This window comes from Dermacentor variabilis, chromosome 6 (assembly GCF_050947875.1).
Source record: "Dermacentor variabilis isolate Ectoservices chromosome 6, ASM5094787v1, whole genome shotgun sequence".
Taxonomy (NCBI): Eukaryota; Metazoa; Arthropoda; class Arachnida; order Ixodida; family Ixodidae; genus Dermacentor; species Dermacentor variabilis.
This window is the reverse complement of record NC_134573.1, coordinates 124468257-124488824: the sequence shown is the minus strand read 5'-3', so window position 1 is coordinate 124488824 and position 20568 is coordinate 124468257. Positions and strand designations below refer to the sequence as shown.

At 44.8% G+C, this 20568-nt stretch overlaps 1 protein-coding gene across 1 annotated transcript in view; it reads left to right on the top strand.

The window, feature by feature from the left end:
- Positions 1 to 18369, top strand: part of LOC142585160 (uncharacterized) — a 143973-nt gene extending 125604 nt beyond the window's left edge. The window contains exons 3-6 of the mRNA XM_075695693.1: positions 5272 to 5459; positions 10014 to 10136; positions 11460 to 11561; positions 14066 to 18369. Of these exons, the coding sequence (XP_075551808.1) occupies positions 5272 to 5459; positions 10014 to 10136; positions 11460 to 11561; positions 14066 to 14240 (588 nt within the window). The 3' untranslated portion in view covers positions 14241 to 18369. The remainder of the gene's footprint in view (positions 1 to 5271; positions 5460 to 10013; positions 10137 to 11459; positions 11562 to 14065) is intronic.
- The last annotated feature ends 2199 nt before the right edge of the window (positions 18370 to 20568 follow it).

Here is a 20568-nt window from a genome sequence, read left to right as displayed (position 1 = left end):
GAATCTTGAGCATGCGCTGATTTACATTAGCTTGCGTGGTCATAGTCCTCAATAAAATATTTTTATTTGCCCAGATGGAGAGATAGAAATAGACGAAAAAATGGTAACTAAGAATTGAGACGCGGAGAATTCTGTCTCAGTGCTTATAGCCTCCTACATGGCTTTGCGCGTGGGGAGAGAACGGGTACAGAAAGACGTCAAGAGCACGAAGGCCGCGAAAAGAAAAAATAGTGAGAACATATAAGATTATGGCATGTACAAGTGAGACTCTAAATGTACTGATGTCATATCATCATCATCATCATCATCAGCCTGGTTACGCCCACTGCAGGGCAAAGGCCTCTCCCATACTTCTCCAACAACCCCGGTCATGTACTAATTGTGGCCATGCCGTCCCTGCAAACTTCTTAATCTCATCCGCCCACCTAACTTTCTGCCGCCCCCTGCTACGCTTCCCTTCCCTTGGGATCCAGTCCGTAACCCTTAATGACCATCGGTTATCTTCCCTCCTCATTACATGTCCTGCCCATGCCCATTTCTTTTTCTTGATTTCAACTAAGATGTCATTAACTCGCGTTTGTTCCCTCACCCAATCTGCTCTTTTCTTATCCCTTAACGTTACACCTATCATTCTTCTTTCGATAGCTCGTTGTGTCGTCCTCAATTTGAGTAGAACCCTTTTAGTAAGCCTCCAGGTTTCTGCCCCGTAGGTGAGTACTGGTAAGACACAGCTATTATGTACTTTTCTCTTGAGGGATAATGGCAACCTGCTGTTCATGATTTGGGAATGCCTGCCAAACGCACCCCAGCCCATTCTTATTCTTCTGATTATTTCCGTCTCATGATCCGGATCCGCCGTCACTACCTGCCCTAAGTAGATGTATTCCCTTACGACTTCCAGTGCCTCGCTGCCTATTGTAAATTGCTGTTCTCTCCCGAGACTGTTAAGCATTACTTTAGTTTTCTGCAGATTAATTTTTAGACCCACTCTTCTGCTTTGCCTCTCCAGGTCAGTGAGCATGCATTGCAATTGGTCCCCTGAGTTACTAAGCAAGGCAATATCATCAGCGAATCGCAAGTTACTAAGGTATTCTCCATTAACTTTTATCCCCAATTCTTCCCAATCCAGGTCTCTGAATACCTCCTGTAAACACGCTGTGAATAGCATTGGAGATATCGTATCTCCCTGCCTGACGCCTTTCTTTATTGGGATTTTGTTGCTTGCTTTATGGAGGACTACGGTGGCTGTGGAGCCGCTATAGATATCTTCCAGTATCTTTACATATGGCTCATCTACACCCTGATTCCGTAATGCCTCCATGACTGCTGAGGTTTCGATTGAATCAAACGCTTTCTCGTAATCAATGAAAGCTATATATAAGGGTTGGTTATATTCTGCACATTTCTCTATCACTTGATTGATAGTGTGAATATGGTCTATTGTTGAGTAGCCTTTACGGAATCCTGCCTGGTCCTTTGGTTGACAGAAGTCTAAGGTGTTCCTGATTCTATTTGCAATTACCTTAGTAAATACTTTGTAGGCAACGTACAGTAAGCTGATCGGTCTATAATTTTTCAAGTCTTTGGCGTCCCCTTTCTTATGGATTAGGATTATGTTAGCGTTCTTCCAAGATTCCGGTACGCTCGAGGTCATGAGGCATTGCGTATACAGGGTGGCCAGTTTCTCTAGAACAATCTGTCCACCATCCTTCAACAAATCTGCTGTTACCTGATCCTCCCCAGCTGCCTTCCCCCTTTGCATATCTCCTAAGGCTTTCTTTACTTCTTCCGGCGTTACCTTCGGGATTTCGAATTCCTCTAGACTATTTTCTCTTCCATTATCGTCGTGGATGCCACTGGTACTGTATAAATCTCTATAGAACTCCTCAGCCACTTGCAGTATCTCATCCATATTAGTAATGATATTGCTGGCTTTGTCTCTTAACGCATACATCTGATTCTTGCCAATTCCTAGTTTCTTCTTCACTGTTTTTAGGCTTCCTCCGTTCCTGAGAGCATGTTCAATTCTATCCATATTATACTTCCTTATGTCAGCTGTCTTACGCTTGTTGATTAACTTCGAAAGTTCTGCAAGTTCTATTCTAGCTGTAGGGTTAGATGCTTTCATACATTGGCGTTTCTTGATCAGATCTTTCGTCTCCTGCGATAGTTTGCTGGTATCCTGCCTAACGGAGTTACCACCGATTCCCATTGCACACTCCTTAATGATGCCCACAAGATTGTCGTTTATTGCTTCAACACTAAGGTCCTATTCCTGAGTTAAAACTGAATACCTGTTCTGTAGCTTGATCTGGAATTCCTCTATTTTCCCTCTTACCGCTAACTCATTGATCGGCTTCTTATGTACCAGTTTCTTCCGTTCCCTCCTCAGGTCTAGGCTAATTCGAGTTCTTACCATCCTGTGGTCACTGCAGCGCACCTTGCCGAGCACGTCCACATCTTGTATGATGCCAGGGTTAGCGCAGAGTATGAAGTCTATTTCATTTCTAGTCTCGCCGTTCGGTGTCCTCCACGTCCACTTTCGACTAACCCGCTTGCGGAAAAAGGTGTTCATTATCCGCATATTATTCTGTTCTGCAAACTCTACTAATAATTCTCCTCTGCTATTCCTAGAGCCTATGCCATATTCCCCCACTGACTTGTCTCCAGCCTGCTTCTTGCCTACCCTGGCATTGAAGTCGCCCATCAGTATAGTGTATTTTGTTTTGACTTTACCCATCGCCGATTCCACGTCTTCATAAAAGCTTTCGACTTCCTGGTCATCATGACTGCATGTAGGGGCATAGACTTGTACCACCTTCATTTTGTACCTCTTATTAAGTTTCACAACAAGACCTGCCACCCTCTCGTTAATGCTATAGAATTCCTGTATGTTACCAGCTATATTCTTATTAACCAGGAATCCGACTCCTAGTCCTCTTCTCTCCGCTAAGCCCCGGTATCACAGGACGTGCCCGCTATTTAGCACTGTATATGCTTATTTTGGCCTCCTAACTTCACTGAGCCCTATTATATCCCATTTACTGCCCTCTAATTCCTCCAATAGCACTGCTAGACTCGCCTCACTAGATAACGTTCTAGCGTTAAACGTTGCCAGGTTCATATTCCAATGGCGGCCTGTCCGGAGCCAGTGATTCTTAGCACCCTCTGCTGCGTCGCAGGTCTGACCGCCGCCGTGGTCAGTTGCTTCGCAGCTGCCGGGGACTGAGGGCCGGGGTTTTGTGTTCATAGGAGGTTGTGGCCAAGTACTGCACCAGGGTGGCCAATCCTGCTCTGGTGAGGGAGTGCGTTACCAGTTCTGGTCACCGGGATCAGGCCACACTCCAGGCCTGTTTGTGCAATTTTATCAACACGCGGGTTTTTTTTTAAAATCCGGTGGAAAATTGCCGGCACCGGGATTCGAACCACGGACCTCTTGCACGCGAGGCGGGTGTTCTACCTCTACGCCACCGCTGCGTATGTACTGATGTAAATATGCTATAACTTGTCAAATAAGACGTTGTCTCGAAGAAATCAGAGAAGAAACTATAAAGCTTCAACTTACTTCGAAGGAAAACGCGTAAGACCTATGTTTCGCAGCTGTATAGTGTTTCTTGAGACTCTGAGCCCATTCTACTAAAATAACAAGTCCTTTCGTCTCTGTAAGCTGGACATTGCAACAAAAATATGCTCCGCGGCTTTCACTGCAGCATATTTTATTTACATTGAGGATCGATGGTCAATCCAAGACTGCACAAAAGGAGCTATATAGTGACGAACGCGACGTTCAGACGGAATCGATCACACATCGTCTCATGGTGACGAGAAAGCTGTTGTGTTGGTCATTGAAACGGGCCAGTCGAATTGAGAAAGTAATGGAGACGAAACGATAGACTTTGACGGCAATTCTTTTCTTTATTCGATGTCGGCAGCGATACGCAGTCAAAATGAAAATTGCAGCAGGAGCACGGGGAGGCAGATTTGACTGCGAAGAGCCGACTGTTCTTAATGGACACTATTCCAAACAAGTACATATGTCATTGATTAAGGCCATTCTGAAACTATTTAACACATGAATCTTTATTTCCTTTTGAAGAAAACGGATTCGCCTTCGCGCATACCAGCTTTGGCCCGACAAACCTCACTTTCTTAAAGAAATGCTTGGTTGCATTTTCTTAAGACAAATTTGTTGCGAATCATACATCATAAGTCAGACTAATACCACACTGTGGTGAGTATGTTTTATGACCTTGAAGAAATACATTTTATCTTCAGAATTCTTCTCAAAATATCAGAACCACTAAAACAACTTGAAAGCGTGCCTGAAATATTTAGTGCATTTCTCGCAGCTCCAGCTAGTACAAATTTCTCTAACGTTTGCTGACATCATAACTATTGTCTAATTGGCAGCTTCAATATCCAGGTCGGATCGTTTATACACCTTGAATTATGTAAATGTTTGCTTTGCATACATTTAGGAAATTGAAGTAAGCCAAAAAAAGTTGTTCTCCTACCTCCAAAAAAATTCGTTCCTATTTTTGCTATAGTAGCCCTTTGATCACGGCAGCTGGCGCCGCGCTTCTTTCATCGTAAGCACTGCTGGCATTTTCAATTTTATGAACCATTCATCACCAGTAGTAGTGCCAGGAAAGAGTATGGCCTGCACAAACATTATATTTTGCCATTAAATTTGTGTTTTTCTTTGGAAACAAATTTATGCTCTCCTCCACAAAACAACCAATAACTTCATGGTGCATAACATATCACACAGCAATTAATGCTTTCCTCATGGACCAAACGAATGTCTTTTTCAAGCAAAGCATCACAGTGGCCTAATAAAAACTAAAAGAATACTCTAGTATTTCTTAGTGAACTCATTTCAGGTGCACAGACTGGGGATATAGCCTGTTTATTTACGAACTGTTTGCATGCTGTGTGACGAGCTCCTACCGTACATTAAACCAAAATATACTTCCAGTGACACAACTATATATTTCATTGCTAGAGAGGAAAGCAGTTTCGAGCAAATATGTAAAACGTTTTCTTCGCTTCTATTATGCTAGAAAAAGTCCCTGTATGTGTATCATATATGATGCGCCGTGCGGTAAGGGGTTATGTAAACCTTCGGGTTGGTGGAAGCCTGTGACGTGTGGGGCGTTTCCATATACACACGCGCCCAAGCGGCAGATATGCATGCGTATGAAGGCTCCCTAGCGGCCAGTGCGGTAAACTGCTGATTATCTATGCACCTTCTTTCGCGCCCATATGCAGTACGGCAACGACACCTTCAACAAGGGCGTGCTGATGAACGCCGGTGTGAGGGAAGCGTTCCGCGACGCCGACTACAACTGCTTTGTGTTCCACGACGTGGATCTCATCCCCGAGGACGACCGTAACATGTACTCCTGCCCGCCCAGTCCCAGGCATATGTCCGTCGCCATTGACAAGTTCAACTACACGTGAGTAGCACACGCAGTGCGTGCTCTAAATTTGCGGGTGAACGTGCATAAAAGCTTAGCAGGCGCGGTGAACCGGTTCATGCCGGTGTCGGGCGTTTAGGCACAAGACAGCAGAGCTTTGAAATGATGTTGAGAAAGCACAGATTTTGCCGAGAGAGGCCCCTGTTACTATCCTTGTTTACGTGTTTACTCGTTTTTAACGTGCTGCAACGGTGTCACTGATCTGAAAGCACAGACATTCCAGTCTGCGAGCGTCTGCAGCTGCTTGAATTGTGCGCTCGACGCTACTAATTTCGCTTTCATTGTGCTTTCCACACTGGAAAGCGTAGATGCCTATCCGAAAACTTCAGAAACGTAACGCCGCTCTTACGCCACTAGAGAGCGAAACTGGACAAGGAGCAGTGCATTACTTGAGGAAGCTCCGTAACGCGACCTATTCATCCAGAATTAGTGAAAGCACTTAGGGAGGACGCTTTCTTGCGGCGAAAATGATGATACATGGCCGATAGATAAAGGAAATTGTTCTTACCCATCCTTAGTCCGAAGAAATTTTGAGTGCTGCAGCACCGGCTTCACAACATTTGTCACGGCCATTTTTCCGTGGTTCTTTCTTTTCTTCTTGCGGAGCAGTAGCTTTTAGGTAAATGGAATAGGTAGACTACTCATTTTGACCTAAGCGATAAAATCTATCGCAAGCAAGAATGTGAAGCGCACAGTGCTCGCCATTTATACTTGCTAGCTGTGAAAACCATTTACTGTAAAAACAGTAGGACGCACCTGAACTTTAGCTTCTGGCTTTCTTATTCAATAAATCTTGAAACGCACGCTACTCTAATAAAATAAAACAAATGAGGACCCAAGCTCTGGCAGTTTGCTTTTCACTGGAAGCGTAGGTCGACGCGGCAAGCTTCTGGAGACTGTTGTTGATGAGAAAAAACAACAACATAACTTGAAGAAAGGCCAATTGTGGGCTTGATGTCGGTAAAGCTACTGCCAGACCCCCTTGGCAATTTACCGTCTTGAAAGCTTTAAATCTTTCTTTCTTCTGTTTATTTCAGCCATACTGTAATTTGATTAACTTGCGCAGCAAGCAGCACGCAGCACTTAACAGTCGTTATGCCGCAGCTTCGTTGCTCTCCAGAATACAGTGCTGCTCAATCTGAAATGTCCGTGCAGATGCTTCTAGACTTCTTTTTCACTTCAGTTTTCTTAGAGGGTGCGAACAACGGAAGAGCAGTAAAATAGTTAGTTTTGCAGACCTACCCTAGCAAAGCAGCGAAGTGACCTTAAAGCAGCCTGAGGCAGGAGAGTGCTTCGTATCGGAAGTTCCTCACTTAATGAGTTTTTCTATCGCTTAGTTATTGAAAGGTTACTTACAGAATTTCTGGCAGTGGTTCTTGGCAATGGGAAATTTCCCACAACGCTTCCCAATAGACAAAGTGTTTTTTTTTCTCTTTTTCTTCGAGAATTCCGAGTCACGGAAAATCACCAGCCTTTCTTCAAAGCGTTTTCCAAACTATTGATTTTAAGAAGCGAAATATTTTGGGAAGAACGGCCCACTGGCGAGTAAGATGAGCTGCAGAACGTTGTGCCACTAAAAAAATTATGCGGAGCTTTGATAGAGAGTAGCTCGCTGAAAGAACAGGAATTTGCGAGACAGAAATCGGTTAAAGCGTAAATAGTAGGCGCCATCTGTGTGCGTTGCCCTAGTTTTCTGCATCCCCATTTTGTGTGCGCTGTAATTGTGAAAAAAAAAAGCACTGTGACATTTCTTAGACATCGAAGGTGACTTAGGTGGTTATACAATGAAACATGCGGTTTATGATGTGGCTTACCCAAGAATGGAGCTCTCGGCCTAGTACGTTCAGCATTCGTTCAGGAGCTGGACCACAGCAAAAAAAAAAAAAAAAAAAAAAAAAGAGAAAGAAAGAAACTGAGAGGGAAAGTTTGTTGTTTTTTTAAAAACTGTTTAGATAACCATAATCTCTTGACTCACAAGAATATGTTTGCTGCTCACAACAAATTATTTCACAAGATCCGTGAATTGTGCAGATAGTGATCAACAAATCTTATTCCTTGAACAAGGATGCCAGTCTTCCCTGTGCGTTGTCATTAGGAGCAGTTGCTCAAGATTCAATTGGGTCACTGATACTTGAGCGTGTATACGTATACCAATAAGTGCGATTTAACACAAATCAAGACAAAATACTTAGAGAATCAATAGAAGGCAAGAAAAAGTTAATATATTTAACCATAAGAAACAAATTAACATAAACATTTCGTTAAATATTAGTGGTTAGATTTACGTTTTCAGTTGCTCGATGCTGACAAACCTTTTAAGCCGCTTGCGAGTGGAGGCTGGCAGTGCGCGCCCGTATTACTGCTTCCATAACAAAAACACTGCTCTGCATGCATTGCGCACTGTAACTTTACAGAGAAAACGCAGGCGGATGTAATATAGGAGACATTTCCTTCTGAACTATGTGGTACACTTCCAAGAACAACAGCATGCGTGAACCAATGTGTCGAAGGCCACCTTGTCGGTTGCCCGCATGCGGAGGCCTTATAAAGGAACCTTTCAAGGACCTGTGCGGTTCATGACAGCGCCGTTGAGACTGCGCTGCCATAGACTGTTGGGTCGCACCCTGCAGAATGTAGTACAGAGCACAGAAAAATTTGTTCCATTTGAATACGCACGCGGGCAAGTCTACAAAGCATTTTCTGATAATCTGCAGTGGTGATGCTCCTCGTCGGCGAATTTCTTGACCACAAAATTATGGCGAGGACTGCTTTTACCGGCACAACCTGAAGTACGCTAGAATAGGAGAATCAATAGCATTTACGGTTAACGTCATCGAGTAGCGTCCTGTGCGTGTCTGAAAATGCTCCCTTGAGGCGGAACCCACTTCTGCTTGTTACTGCTGGACATTGTCGTCAGAAACCTTGGGTTATGTACGTTGAGGAATCGTCGCGGCAGTGTCAAAATTTGGCAGATGAGTAGCACAATGCAGTAGGAAAGAGTTTGCAGCCTGCCTTAAATAGTAATTGTTGCGGTTTTTAAGCAAGGCACTCGGCAATACAAGGCAATCTAGCCGTCTAGTTCTGCGACTCCAGGCAGCGCGAAATGAGGTGATGTAACGCAAAAAATAAAAGCAGCTGTGCGGTTTTTTCAACGGTTCTCTCTGACCAATCAGTGCCCACTTGTTGGTGGTACATTTACGACGCGCTTAACAATTCCGAGAGCGTTGCTTTTCGCTTGGATTTCTTGTTGCCATAGTGTAAATCGTCACAATGAAACGATTTGAGCGACGCGTGGAAGTTGGCTCGGTGCTTGCCTCTAATTTGCCGCGAGCGTTTCTACAGAGAGGACTCATTTAGTTAAACACACCGGTTGAGGTCCCATTCAGGGGACGGAATGCAGAATTAATACGATCAGGAAATGGTGAGTTTAGACGGATGAGTTGCTTGCTTCCTTAATAAAGCGAGTTACGAGCCTCAATACATGCGGTACACTCAGAACGTTGATGTCTGCTCTTTTTTAATTCGTTCAGTTTCCGGTAGTACCATTAGGTTTCGTTACCCTACGTACAATAGTACAGAAAACGATATATGTAACTGTACCGCCAGCTGCTCAAAAGTTAAGTCGCAGCCGGCGACGTATTTGTGCGCCAATATCTCCTTCTATCACGACAACAAACAACAATAAAAAAGGTGCCCTGTTTGAAACTGAAACCTAGACAACCTTTGGCTGGCCCACGTGAGTTACGATTACGATTGTTATTTGGCACGGTTATGAATGCCATACACTTGTGTTTACGTCGAGTGTGACTCCTGGGAAAAGAAGGGGACCTCAGTTTATGTATCGCGGCATTCGCAACATCCACATGAAATTTTTAACAGGGTGGTAACATAGCACCATGTTTAAGTTCACTGTAGTAATTTCTTGCCATCCTGAAGGCAGAAGTGTAGGTGTAGTTGCGTGGAATATGGCACAATAAATGAACCACGTGATACTTCGTACATGTAAACTGCGTATGTGCCCATCATGACTCGCACAGCTCACGTACCTCACGCGTATACTTGTTAAAAGATGGAAAAAGAAGTATAATGTTTGAGAACACGAGAGGGTAGAAGTTCTTGTGTTGCGGTGACTCGGCAGAGTGATGTAGGAGTCGTGCAAATGATTTAAGAACTGCTGAAGTGTCTGATAACCGAAGTCAGGAAACTCTTTCGGATCGCAGTCAGCTAGCATCGTTTGGAAGTAAGTAGACAGAGTCGTTTTTCGCTGCGCAGATAATGAAATAGAGAGAGAGAGAGTGAGGGCGAGGTATGTGGGCACAAATGACTTGACATATGACTTGACAAATGAGTGAGAAGTTACGGCACTACACCAAATGTACGAAAAACACGGCTAGCGTATAGCAAACACACATGCATGATTTGTTCCAATGAAATAATTGTTCAACAGAGGAACGGCGAAAAGATTACAGACAGCGGTGATGTCTTGATCGGTTGGCTGATGACAGGCTTTATTTTATTTCCCTCCGTTTGCAGGTTACCCTACCAGATGCTGGTAGGCGGCGTGCTAGCCATAAAACGAGAGCATTTTCTCAAAGTCAATGGATTCTCCAACCTCTACTGGGGCTGGGGAGGAGAGGACGATGACATGGCGTACAGGTGAGTCCACGACACAGTACCGGAAGCTTTGCACTCCGTATGTAACTTAGTCAGTTTTACCAAAAGCGCAACATAGCTCAGATACCGTACGCTCTTTGTCAAGAACTGAAGTTGACACCGCACCCAACAGGGGGTGTTGCAGAACCCGGGAATGTTGCAAGGCACAGAAACTAGCCCAGCAGCAGTTACGGCCACTGGTGGAGAAGAGTCCAGACTTTTTCACATTGGTGGCGCACATAAGACGACTAGGGCCGCGATTAAGCAGCGATGCCTTTTATGATGCTATTCCTTTTTTCGAAGTTTCTGTGCTTCGTAAGTGGTCAGAAAAAAATCTTTGCCCGCGTTATCATTGAGACCAGCCGGCCATGAACGCGGAATGATAAGGGTGACATGCAATCGAATGGAAGGCATAGCTAGAAAATTTTGGTCCGGACGAAGTTCATACAGAGTTGCAATGTGTTCAGCAGATGATCACTGCTCATTGTGTAATCAATAGAATTTCGTTATAGCAAACTTGCTTAGCAGGTTGGTATGGGTGTAGTAATAAGGAACCGCGGTCGCAATTCATCCGCCATAACTGCCTACGCATTCTTCTCCCGAAGGCTGCGATATTGTGCGTTTGCTCCATGTCTGTTTCTTTTTTTTTCTGCTTACCTTCCCTCGTCGCCCCGATCAAGAGTTTTCTGTTCTGGCTCACTCCCAGCCTTTCCTCTTTCTCCCGTCTCCCTCTCTCTCTTCCCTGATATGGCAAGAAAAGGAATGTTTTGAAGGAACTAGCTTAGCCTTGAAAAATAAGAACCCCTAATGACATTTGTAACAAAGGAAATGATAGTAATGGTTGGTTTCGATAAAACCAAGAGCAGAAGATGAATAATACCATGAAAAGGGATGTAATCAAGTAAAAGCTAGAAATAACAACCAAGGAACCTAGCGGAAAGTGAAGAAATAGAAAAATGTGCCTTGTAAGAACAAATGCAGTAAAACCGCATGTCCAATGATCATGGCTTTTTTTCACGACATGCAGTAACTCAGAAACTGGGGAAACAGTATATTACCTGTGTCGTTGATATTGGGACCCTCTACGGTATGATATACTGCTTGCATCTTCCGTTTTTGTAATGCACAAAAATAATTTAATTCATAAAAAACTCTAATAATAACGAATCTGTTTACGTACATCCTGTTGACTTGAGGTTTATATAAGAAGTTAAGCGTCAAAATACTTTTCAGTGCCTTGACGCTGGAACAGTAGCCACTTAGGTGTTTCCACTCTGCGCTATTTCTTCCTTCGCTTCGGCCACATTTCTCGCATCTTCTTCGCAGAATCAAGCACAAAAATCTCAAGATAATTCGTCCTCCAGCTTCCGTAGCAAGATACACAATGATCAAACACCACCAACGTCCAGAATCGCCGAACAACATAAGGTAAGTGCGGGGAACCTTCTCGCTAACCGGAGCCATTCGTGTGCAAATGACATGCTCGTCGCAAACGGTCTCGGAGATTGCACGCCAAGCGTGACGAAGATAAAAAAAAAAACGCAATCCGCACAAGAAGAAACGGTATTGCCGCCTGTACGGTGACAGGCCCGTTCCCATCGCGCAACAAAGGACTTCGGTTTCTGGTTTTGCCTGTTTCGTAGTTGAAAGCAACGCCGTTTTCAGGGCACAAGCGCAACAGCTGCCCTGCCGTCGTTCCATGCCTTTGAAGTCTCGGCGCTAGGACCTAGATATCGATCAGAGAGATCGCTTTCGCGAATCCCAAAGAAGAAGACGAGAAGAGAAAGTGTGCCGAACCGCTACAGAACTAACAACAAGAAAGGCGAGGCGCCGGTGGCGTCAGTGCAGGTTCGGAGCAGTTCTGAAAAGGAAATGCAACGAGGCAATCGCACGGCGGAGCTTCTTCTTCGTTACTGATCGACAATGGCGACGACAAAGCAGCGGCGAAGTTGCGGGCTGTCGGTGACAGCCGGCGCGAGAAATCGCCCAAGGGAAACTGATTCGCTGACGCACCGTTCGGCGCGTTTAACTTTTTCCAGCACTTCCCACCTTTTGGGCTTCACTGACTCTGCAGATGCGAATTCTTTGTTTTTTTTTATTTTTTTCGTTTATCTCCCAACAGTCAGCTTCAATGTCTGTGGGAACCACGCTCCTCCAGTGGCCAGCGGCAACCTAAACTTTTCCGCTGGATGAATGTAGTCGCACAAAGAAAATAACAGGAATTTCTGACAATTTATCAACTTAGATGTGAAATCACTTGACGCTACGTTGTTTATTTGCCAGATGTTGGCCCAATTTGGTTTAAAATCTAGGTTTACGTTGTTATGGTTTCCATAACTTTTGGCAGGTGCGAAAGACAGCCATAGGATTTAAGAAGTAGTTTACACAACAAATGTTTTCAGTTCAGGCCACTTTTGTGCCCACACGGCTAGCAATTTTCTTAAGATTATGTGCTGTTCTATGCATATAGGGCACTACCACTATCTTCATTCTGCTTTCCGTGCTTTAATTTCCCGCGTCCCGACTCTTAGTGTCTGAACAGCATCTTTTTAGCAGCCCCTGTACAACCGAAACCTGCACTGACTCCGGAATCCCTGCTGCTGATAACCTTCCCGCCTGATCCATAAGACTCGTAGAGATCTTATTTTGGGAATATTTCTTTCATGCATTTTTAAAGCACAAGTTGGCAATGCACTTCTTGACGAGCTTCGAGTGGGTGGACCGATACGGTAACGTTGGGTTATTAGCCCTGGATTTATATGCCCAGCATGTGTCGTTCCCTCAACTCGAGCTGAATAGCCAATAAACATTGTACGTTATCAGTTGGCTCTTCAACCGTGAGAATGAGTGGGCTAAGCCCTGCAGAAAAAAAAAACTTTGTAGAGCTTATCTGCTGCTGAACGTGTGTCTCGTTCGAAAAGGACTAGATAGTCATCAACGCACCCAACAATTTTAACCACGCTGTGCTCTTACAAGATTCGCGACAGGTTTTTGTTATGGTGGACTAGAAAAATATCACTTTGTATAGGTGCCAAACATGAACCGATACAGACACCCTGCTTTTGAATGAATATCTCATAATTCCATTCTACATAGGTCGAATGAAGATTGCAACGAAACATATCTAAAAACCTTGAGCGGATAAACCGGCTGAATTTTGAAAAGTAACCACACCATACTCGTCGATGCACTCTTCCACGCATGCTATTAGTTTCTTTCGAGGCAAGGAGTAGTAGAAGTCCTTTATGTAAAAGGAGCAAGTCTTTTGAGCACCAGAAAAACTTGCGAAAATATGTCGGTTAACAGACCCGGACCGTAAGCGAGCTTTAGGATGCTCTACGCATCATCGTAAAACGCCAGTGGGTTGCGTAGAAGCTGTTGTTTACGAGCTTCAGCTGTCCTGCGGGCAAAAATACATCAAACAGAAAGGAAGGTGTCTTAATGATCGGCTACGAGAACATAGTATAAATGCCTAAACATAGTCTAAACATATGCCTATAAATATAAGACTGGAGCGTAATTCTTGTGAATCGTGCTATAGCTACATGCTCGCCAGTTCATGCGCGAAAACAGACAAAACGAAAGCATATACTTAAATCGGGCCGTAATTGTGTCACCAGAAATTCAGACATTGCTAGAACAGTTGACCCTTTGACGGAACACTGCCGGCGGTGCTTAGAGTTAGAGCGGCCGTTGTGTTCATGAGTCATTTCCATATATGCAATAAACGTGAGTAAACTAAACTTAGATGGTGTATTCTTGTTACTGTCCCCATTTTCTTTTTCCGGCAATGGAAGTTTTCTTGCCTTCATGAATAAGCACTTTGCTCAGAAACACAACCTGTTATTGTGCCATTATTATCCAGTACAACCCGAACTTTTGTTATCGACTGCTGTACGGATGGTTCATTTTGTCACTCCCCTGTGCTGCAGGATGGCGCTGGTGCGGATGGCCTGGTACCGCATGAACAAGGACGGCCTGAGCACGACCAAGTACCGGCTTGTGAGCAAGCAGGTGCTGCCCCTGTACACGCACCTGCTCGTGGACATCGGCCACAACCACAAGTGGCACTTCTCCAGTTCGCAGAAGCTTATAATCAACCTATGACCGCCGGGACCGCCGGCGGCCAGACCCTGTCCGCTGGCCACGAAGCGGCCGCTGCTTGCTGCTCATCTCTACGCTCGCGCCATGGTTTCCCCTGGTAGACCCTGTGTGCGTTGGTTACGAAACACTCGGCTGCATGCATCCTCGGGATTCGAGACAAGTGCGACCAGAAGGCCCTGACACAAATGTCCCCGTGTCCGTTATCTATGAGCGATTCAGCCCGACAACTCAGTACCTCGACTCATCTCCAAGTCCACAAGACACCTGCATGCAAAGTCCCTGTAGAACAGTTACTTGTACCTCTACGCCAGGTATGCGCACAGAGTCAGAAAACCGGCTGTTGAAATTGCGTCTATCTGCAGCAGTGACGTCTCCAGGAGATGCGGGATGTACAGAGCGTTGAAAGTTTCCTACATCCTTGGCTGTTCCAGCACCACGGGCAAAACACCTCAAGGGCGCAGATGATCTAGAGCGCTCACCCGTGCTCCTTGCGTAGCCTTCTTTGTCCCTGTTTATTTTACTGCAGACATTCGCACACACGTCTACACAGTGGATGAGCGCTGAAAGAAGCTTTGAGAAAATTAGGCCTGAGGACTGTGCCAATATCATTGCGGTGTGATGCAAGAGCAAAGCATGACCTGTCACACTGCGTCACTGGGCGACTAATCAGTTCTGCGGCGTAAGTTTCACACTGTGCCCGTAACTAGCAATTTTTGCAGTCGATTGATGCGGCTTGTTCTCGGTAGCTGCAGCCATGCCTCAGTAGTTGTCAATTTGCACAAAAGCCTTGACAGCAAGGCACTTCGAACTGCTTTCTTTTTTTCGTTGTGATTTTGATTACGCACAGCTTCGAGAAAGCCATGTGACCAGTGAGCAGAAAAAAAAAGAAGCACAAGCTCTTGAAGATTGCGGAAGGCAACATAGCAAAAAAAAAAAAGCAATTCTTCTGCAGGTGGTTCTTTTCCGGAAAAATGGAATCAAACAAGGGGAACAAAGAAGAGGGCACTTGGAAGAGCGTCCATGCATTATAGCGGCTCAGTTTATACTCTTAATCAGTAGCGTTAACCACCTGGGTAAAACAGCGTCACCACAATGAAAAGTTTTGCAGTTCGCTCTTTTCCTTTAAGCTGTCTGCCTTTCAGACATGGTTTATTTCTCAGTTTCTCAGCGGGGTTCCTATCGTTTAATTGTAGCACTTACGTCAAATAGGAATGTGCGTAGTACATGCGCTGCCATGCGTGGGCAGGACAAGTCTTGTTTTGGGTTATATATATTTTTTCAGTCAGACGCAAATGTTCGAAGTTAAGAGCAAACGGGGTATCTATTGCTTGACAAGCCAAGAGCTTCCACCCTAGTCCAGGCTCACGAGAGCCTCTGCCACAAAGGGCGAGAAGTCAGGCATGTGCAACAATCGGTTCCTTATCTTTAGCTTAATTAAACATGTTAAACAGGTTTTTATCTCTATGAAACAGAGCTGTTCTCAAGCTGAAGCTTGAGAAGAAGTTAAGGACCGCGCAAAGAGCGATGGAACGAAGAATGCTAAGCATAACTGCAAGTCGGCCTAATTGGAACAGATTCATCTTAAAACTGTTTGTGCGCAAACAAGCAGGGACGAAGAATAGGGGCAACGCGAAGAATAGGGTCCTTGTGTTGCCCCTATTCTTCGTCCCTGTTTGCGCACAAAAAAGTTTTAAGAAGAATGCTAGGCATAATTTTATGAGACAGAAAGAGAGTGGATAGGATCAGAGAGCAAACGGGTATAGACGATATTCTAATAGACAATAAGCGAAAAAAATGGCGCTGGGCAGCTCATGTAATGCGCAGGCTAGATAACCGCTGGACCATTAGGGTGACAGAATGGGCACCAAGAGAAGGGAAGCGCAGTAGAGGACGGCAGAAGACTAGGTGCTGCGACGAAATTAGGAAATTTTCGGGTGCTAGTTGGAATCGGTTGGCGCAGGACAGGGGTAATTGGAGATCGCAGGGAGAGGCCTTCGTCCTGCAGTGGACATAAAATAGGCTGATTATGATGATAATGATGATGATGATGAGACAGAACTGAATGTACAGAAATGAAATGTGGCGCAGTTCCTGTATAAATTACGAGCAGTATTCCCATCTTGTTACCTGACCCGCTACGCCAGTGAAATGTTGCAGAAAATGATTAAAGACTACATAGATACAGTGTGAGAGATCAAGTGTGGATACGCCGCGAACCCTTCCTGAGAGGTAGACAGCTTTATGAAACAGGCATTAGTTGTTAAGAAATTTCTTGTCGCTCTTTGTGTCGGCTATCGCTATGCGGGTTTGGACCTGTCAATTCGCGATATAACGCCAACATTGGAGGCTCTTTAAAACAAACAAACAAACAAACAAGCTTTAAGCACATGGAACATTACTTATTTTGGAACATTATTCTCTTAATGGTATAAGCCACTGCTCAACCCAGGAGAGTATTTTTGTCGTTCTACGGGCGGCTAAATTATTATAGTGCAATGAAAAATGGTAAAAAAATGGCACCAAGAAAAAGTAGTTGTGTATCAAACGTTCAACTATTATAAGGGTATTGCCGTAGCTGCTCGTAGAAAAGTTAGGCGAGATGTTTAATGCCGTCCTTTCACCGTTATATTCGGTGAGTAACTTAACAAAGCACTGACGGACACTTTTACTGCCGATGCCGCTAATCTCATTGCTTAAGAATATTGTTTTTACCCGCACGGATATGGTTGACATGGCCGTTGTGTAGGTGAGGCATTTCGCCATAGCTTCGCCAAACGCTGTTATTCGCTTGTGATATAACGCAGTTAGCCTCAGAGAACGCTTTCTGTTAAGGAACAACAACAACAACAACAACAACAACAACAACAACAACAACAACAACAACAACAACAACAACAACAACAACAACAACAACAACAACAACAACAACAACAACAACAACAACAACAACAACAACATTAGAGTAGGACATTGTAAACCGAGTAGAACGGAATAGAACATTGTTAACATATGTTTAAATTGCGCCCCAATTACAATTAAAACAAGATGCGCCGTTCGCACTTCATGTGTTCAGAAAAAAGGTCATACACACACAAGTGTTAAGGGGGAAGTTAAAGCACGGTGTTTCACAGCATCTCAGCTTCTCGTTTGTCTAGAACAGAAGCCGTTCGTAACTGTTATTCTCTTTCCAAGACAACTTATATGTCGAGTAAGGTGCTTTGAAGAAAGCTGTAAATACCTCCCAGTCATAAACAACGGTGTGTATCCACTTTTCTTTATCTTAAACGTCGAAGATCAAGCTGCTATCTTTCCTCCGCCTTGAAGGCATGTATAGCACAGGCCCCGAACAATGCTGCTGACAGTGCTACTAGGCTGGAAGAATAAACCATAGAGCTTCGCATTGCCCATTGATGCTTCCCAACACCGTAGGAACGTGAACGTGTAAGCACTTTCAGTGAAAGCAGATGGAGAGATAGAGATAGAAAGAGCTGCTGTTTTTAGGAATGCACAGTTGCCGGTACGATCACGAGCCCATAACACAGCGTTTATTTTTGTACAGGCGTCTTCAGCTGTCTGGCTTGCAAATGGAAAGATTCTGCTTTTTTTTCTTAGCGGTCAGCTGGTCAGTTTCGCGACGCAAGGCTCAAGAACGCTATACGACTCGTCGGCGCCTCGCCATTCGAAGAGATGTGATGGAGACATGTGTTCGAAGCCCCTGAAACTGACATTTATGCTGAAGTGGCTGTTTCCCTTCTGCGTCCCTAACTGCATTTCACGTTCTCCAAGCTCAAGAAATAAAGTCAGCGCGAAGAGGAGCGTCGGATGTCGTAGGGAAAGCGACCTCGTTTCCATGTTGTGTAACACGTCGTAGGACTTCAAAGAACACGCGCGGCGCAGTGCTTGAGACTTCTCGTGCGTCATCAATATTACTAAATAGTGCTGTCGTAGTGTCGGATGCCTCATAACACGGCTGCGATATGAATGAGAAGTGTGCGCATGCTGTTTTGTCTGCTGCCAAGAGGAAAGGAGTTCTGAAATATAGAAGGCGTACTTACAAGCAGCTTTGTTGAAAAAGTTGTTTTATTCATCAGATTTGTTTTTGCTAAAATAAAGGCTGATAAAACCGCACCGACCCTTGTGTAAGTATTGACTGAATTTAATTTCTTCTGTGTGCTCTGCACTAACTTTTTGCCTGTCTTTCTTTTATTTGGATATGGTTTTACTCGATGTGGTTTTACTCATGCTCGTTATCCAGCGGGGGGATAACATTCGGCTGCCATCGGCTTCTTAGCCTAGCATTGAAATTTGCCTGCACTTATGCTTTGACTTGAATGCAGCACACGCAGTGGTGAGTAAAACCGGAATCTTTTATGCAGCAAGATGGAGCTATACCAGTGCCGAGTCATTGTGATAGGTTACCGCCGCACTATTTCGCAGTGTTACGATATCACACGGATGCTCGAGACGCGTTCGCGACGTCGGCGCCGTCAGCGTCGCCGTGAGGTCAGCTTATGGCGTCTTCCGAATAGTCAGCAGTTTTTGCTATGAGTAGAAAAAAAATGTCCCATTGGCGAGAATACTCGCAGCCTTCTGCCGAAAGTGGAACAGAAAACGGACAAAGAAAGGAAAGACAATGTAAGTACGGGTGGCGCTATAATCACATGCTTGGTATACGCGCAGGTCATTGCACGGAGAATACAAAGGGTACGATTATTTCATGTGACTCACGTGATTACAGCCAATCTATTAGTTAAGAAACGGTTGTTGATAAACTACCATTCGATTTATCTGAAGCCCAACCTTTCGGTAGGACAGAATTGAGGCATTTTGACTAGCTACAATAGAAGGACTAAGCACACCGAACAGAACACTTCGCTCAACGATGTAGTTTAGAGGCGAGAGTAGAATATAAGGACACGACTGGGTTTTATACTAGTGCGCGTAGATTAGAGTAGGAGGTGCGAACGACCACGATTTGATGAGGTTAGCAAACTGTTTAAAACGTGTCAGAAGCTGGCTCTCATAAAAGCTTAACAAAAGCTCATACGTGAAATGCCAGAAAACGATTATGCCACACAAAACCTAAATGAGCCACATTAGTTATAAATAATGCTTTCTCGTCTTAGAATTCCGAGAATGAATAAAAAAGTAACGTTTCTGCTTGAGGGTCACAGTTCATGTGGTTATGTGACAGCGGCTGCTGTTTATTGGTAGGCTACGTATGTCGAAAATATTTTCAATAATTTTTAAAGCCACTAAGCAGTTGAACAAGAGGCATCGGCTTTAATGCATTTGTTGCACCATGTAATTAGCACGCACGTGCAAAACCTCATAAAGGAAAAAATCACAATGCTAGTGCTAGTTCATTGGGACATTGCATACAGCGTTAAAGAAAGTTAGAAACTTGACACGGTGCGCAGGGCACAAGAAAATGCGGCAGACCGCATCTCACGATGATTGACGACGGTAATGCGTTTAGCATTGAATCAAAATATAGCGACACAGCGTATTGCTACCGTTTAAGCGAGTTAAGTATTAGGCGTTTACTGCAGCGGGATTTCTCTTTCGCGCTTCTCTAACAACACTCGGCGCCATCTAGTACTGTGGCTGCGAAGTCTGTGTGTGGCCTTCGAAATGTGTAGAGTGTCGAGTAGCAGGCCAGAGAAACTTTGGCTCAGGCCGGCCTCTCTGCCTTTCTGTAAACAAATTTCTCTCCTCTCTGTGCGTCGCCGTCGAAATGCGAGGCGAGCCGGTGCGTGGCGAACGCTCCTCTCTTACGGTTCCTTCTGGACATGCTGCGCCATCTAGTGCCTCGGCCGAGAAGTCCGCACGTGGGTTCCGAGACCAGAAGCGAGTGCTGATAATTATTCCCTCGCTGTCGCACACTCGGTGGCACATGCTCAGTGACTCAAGTTGGTGATAGGTTCATTGAAGAGCGACACATAACCAGTGCACTTGTGGCGCAGCATGCGAATGCACCGGATTGCTGTCCTCGAGGAACCCGGGAGACATGGGCTCGATTCCGCTGAGCATCGGATAAATTTTAAGCGATCTTTTTTGTGATTGTAGAGCGGCACATTCCCAGTGACATACACACATAGTTACCCAAGTTGGCGTCAAAGACGTTCATTGGAGAGCTGCACACACCTGCTAGCACATACCCAGCGACAAAAGTTGGTCCGACGGTTCGTGTATAAGAATGTTACCTCAGCACAGCAGCCCGATGCGGTACCCATTCGAAAACGGAGCACCAAGTGACCCTGATAGACGGGGAAACGGTCACATACATACGTAGCCGCCGGAAAGTGCGTGATGTACCCAAAGAAGGCAA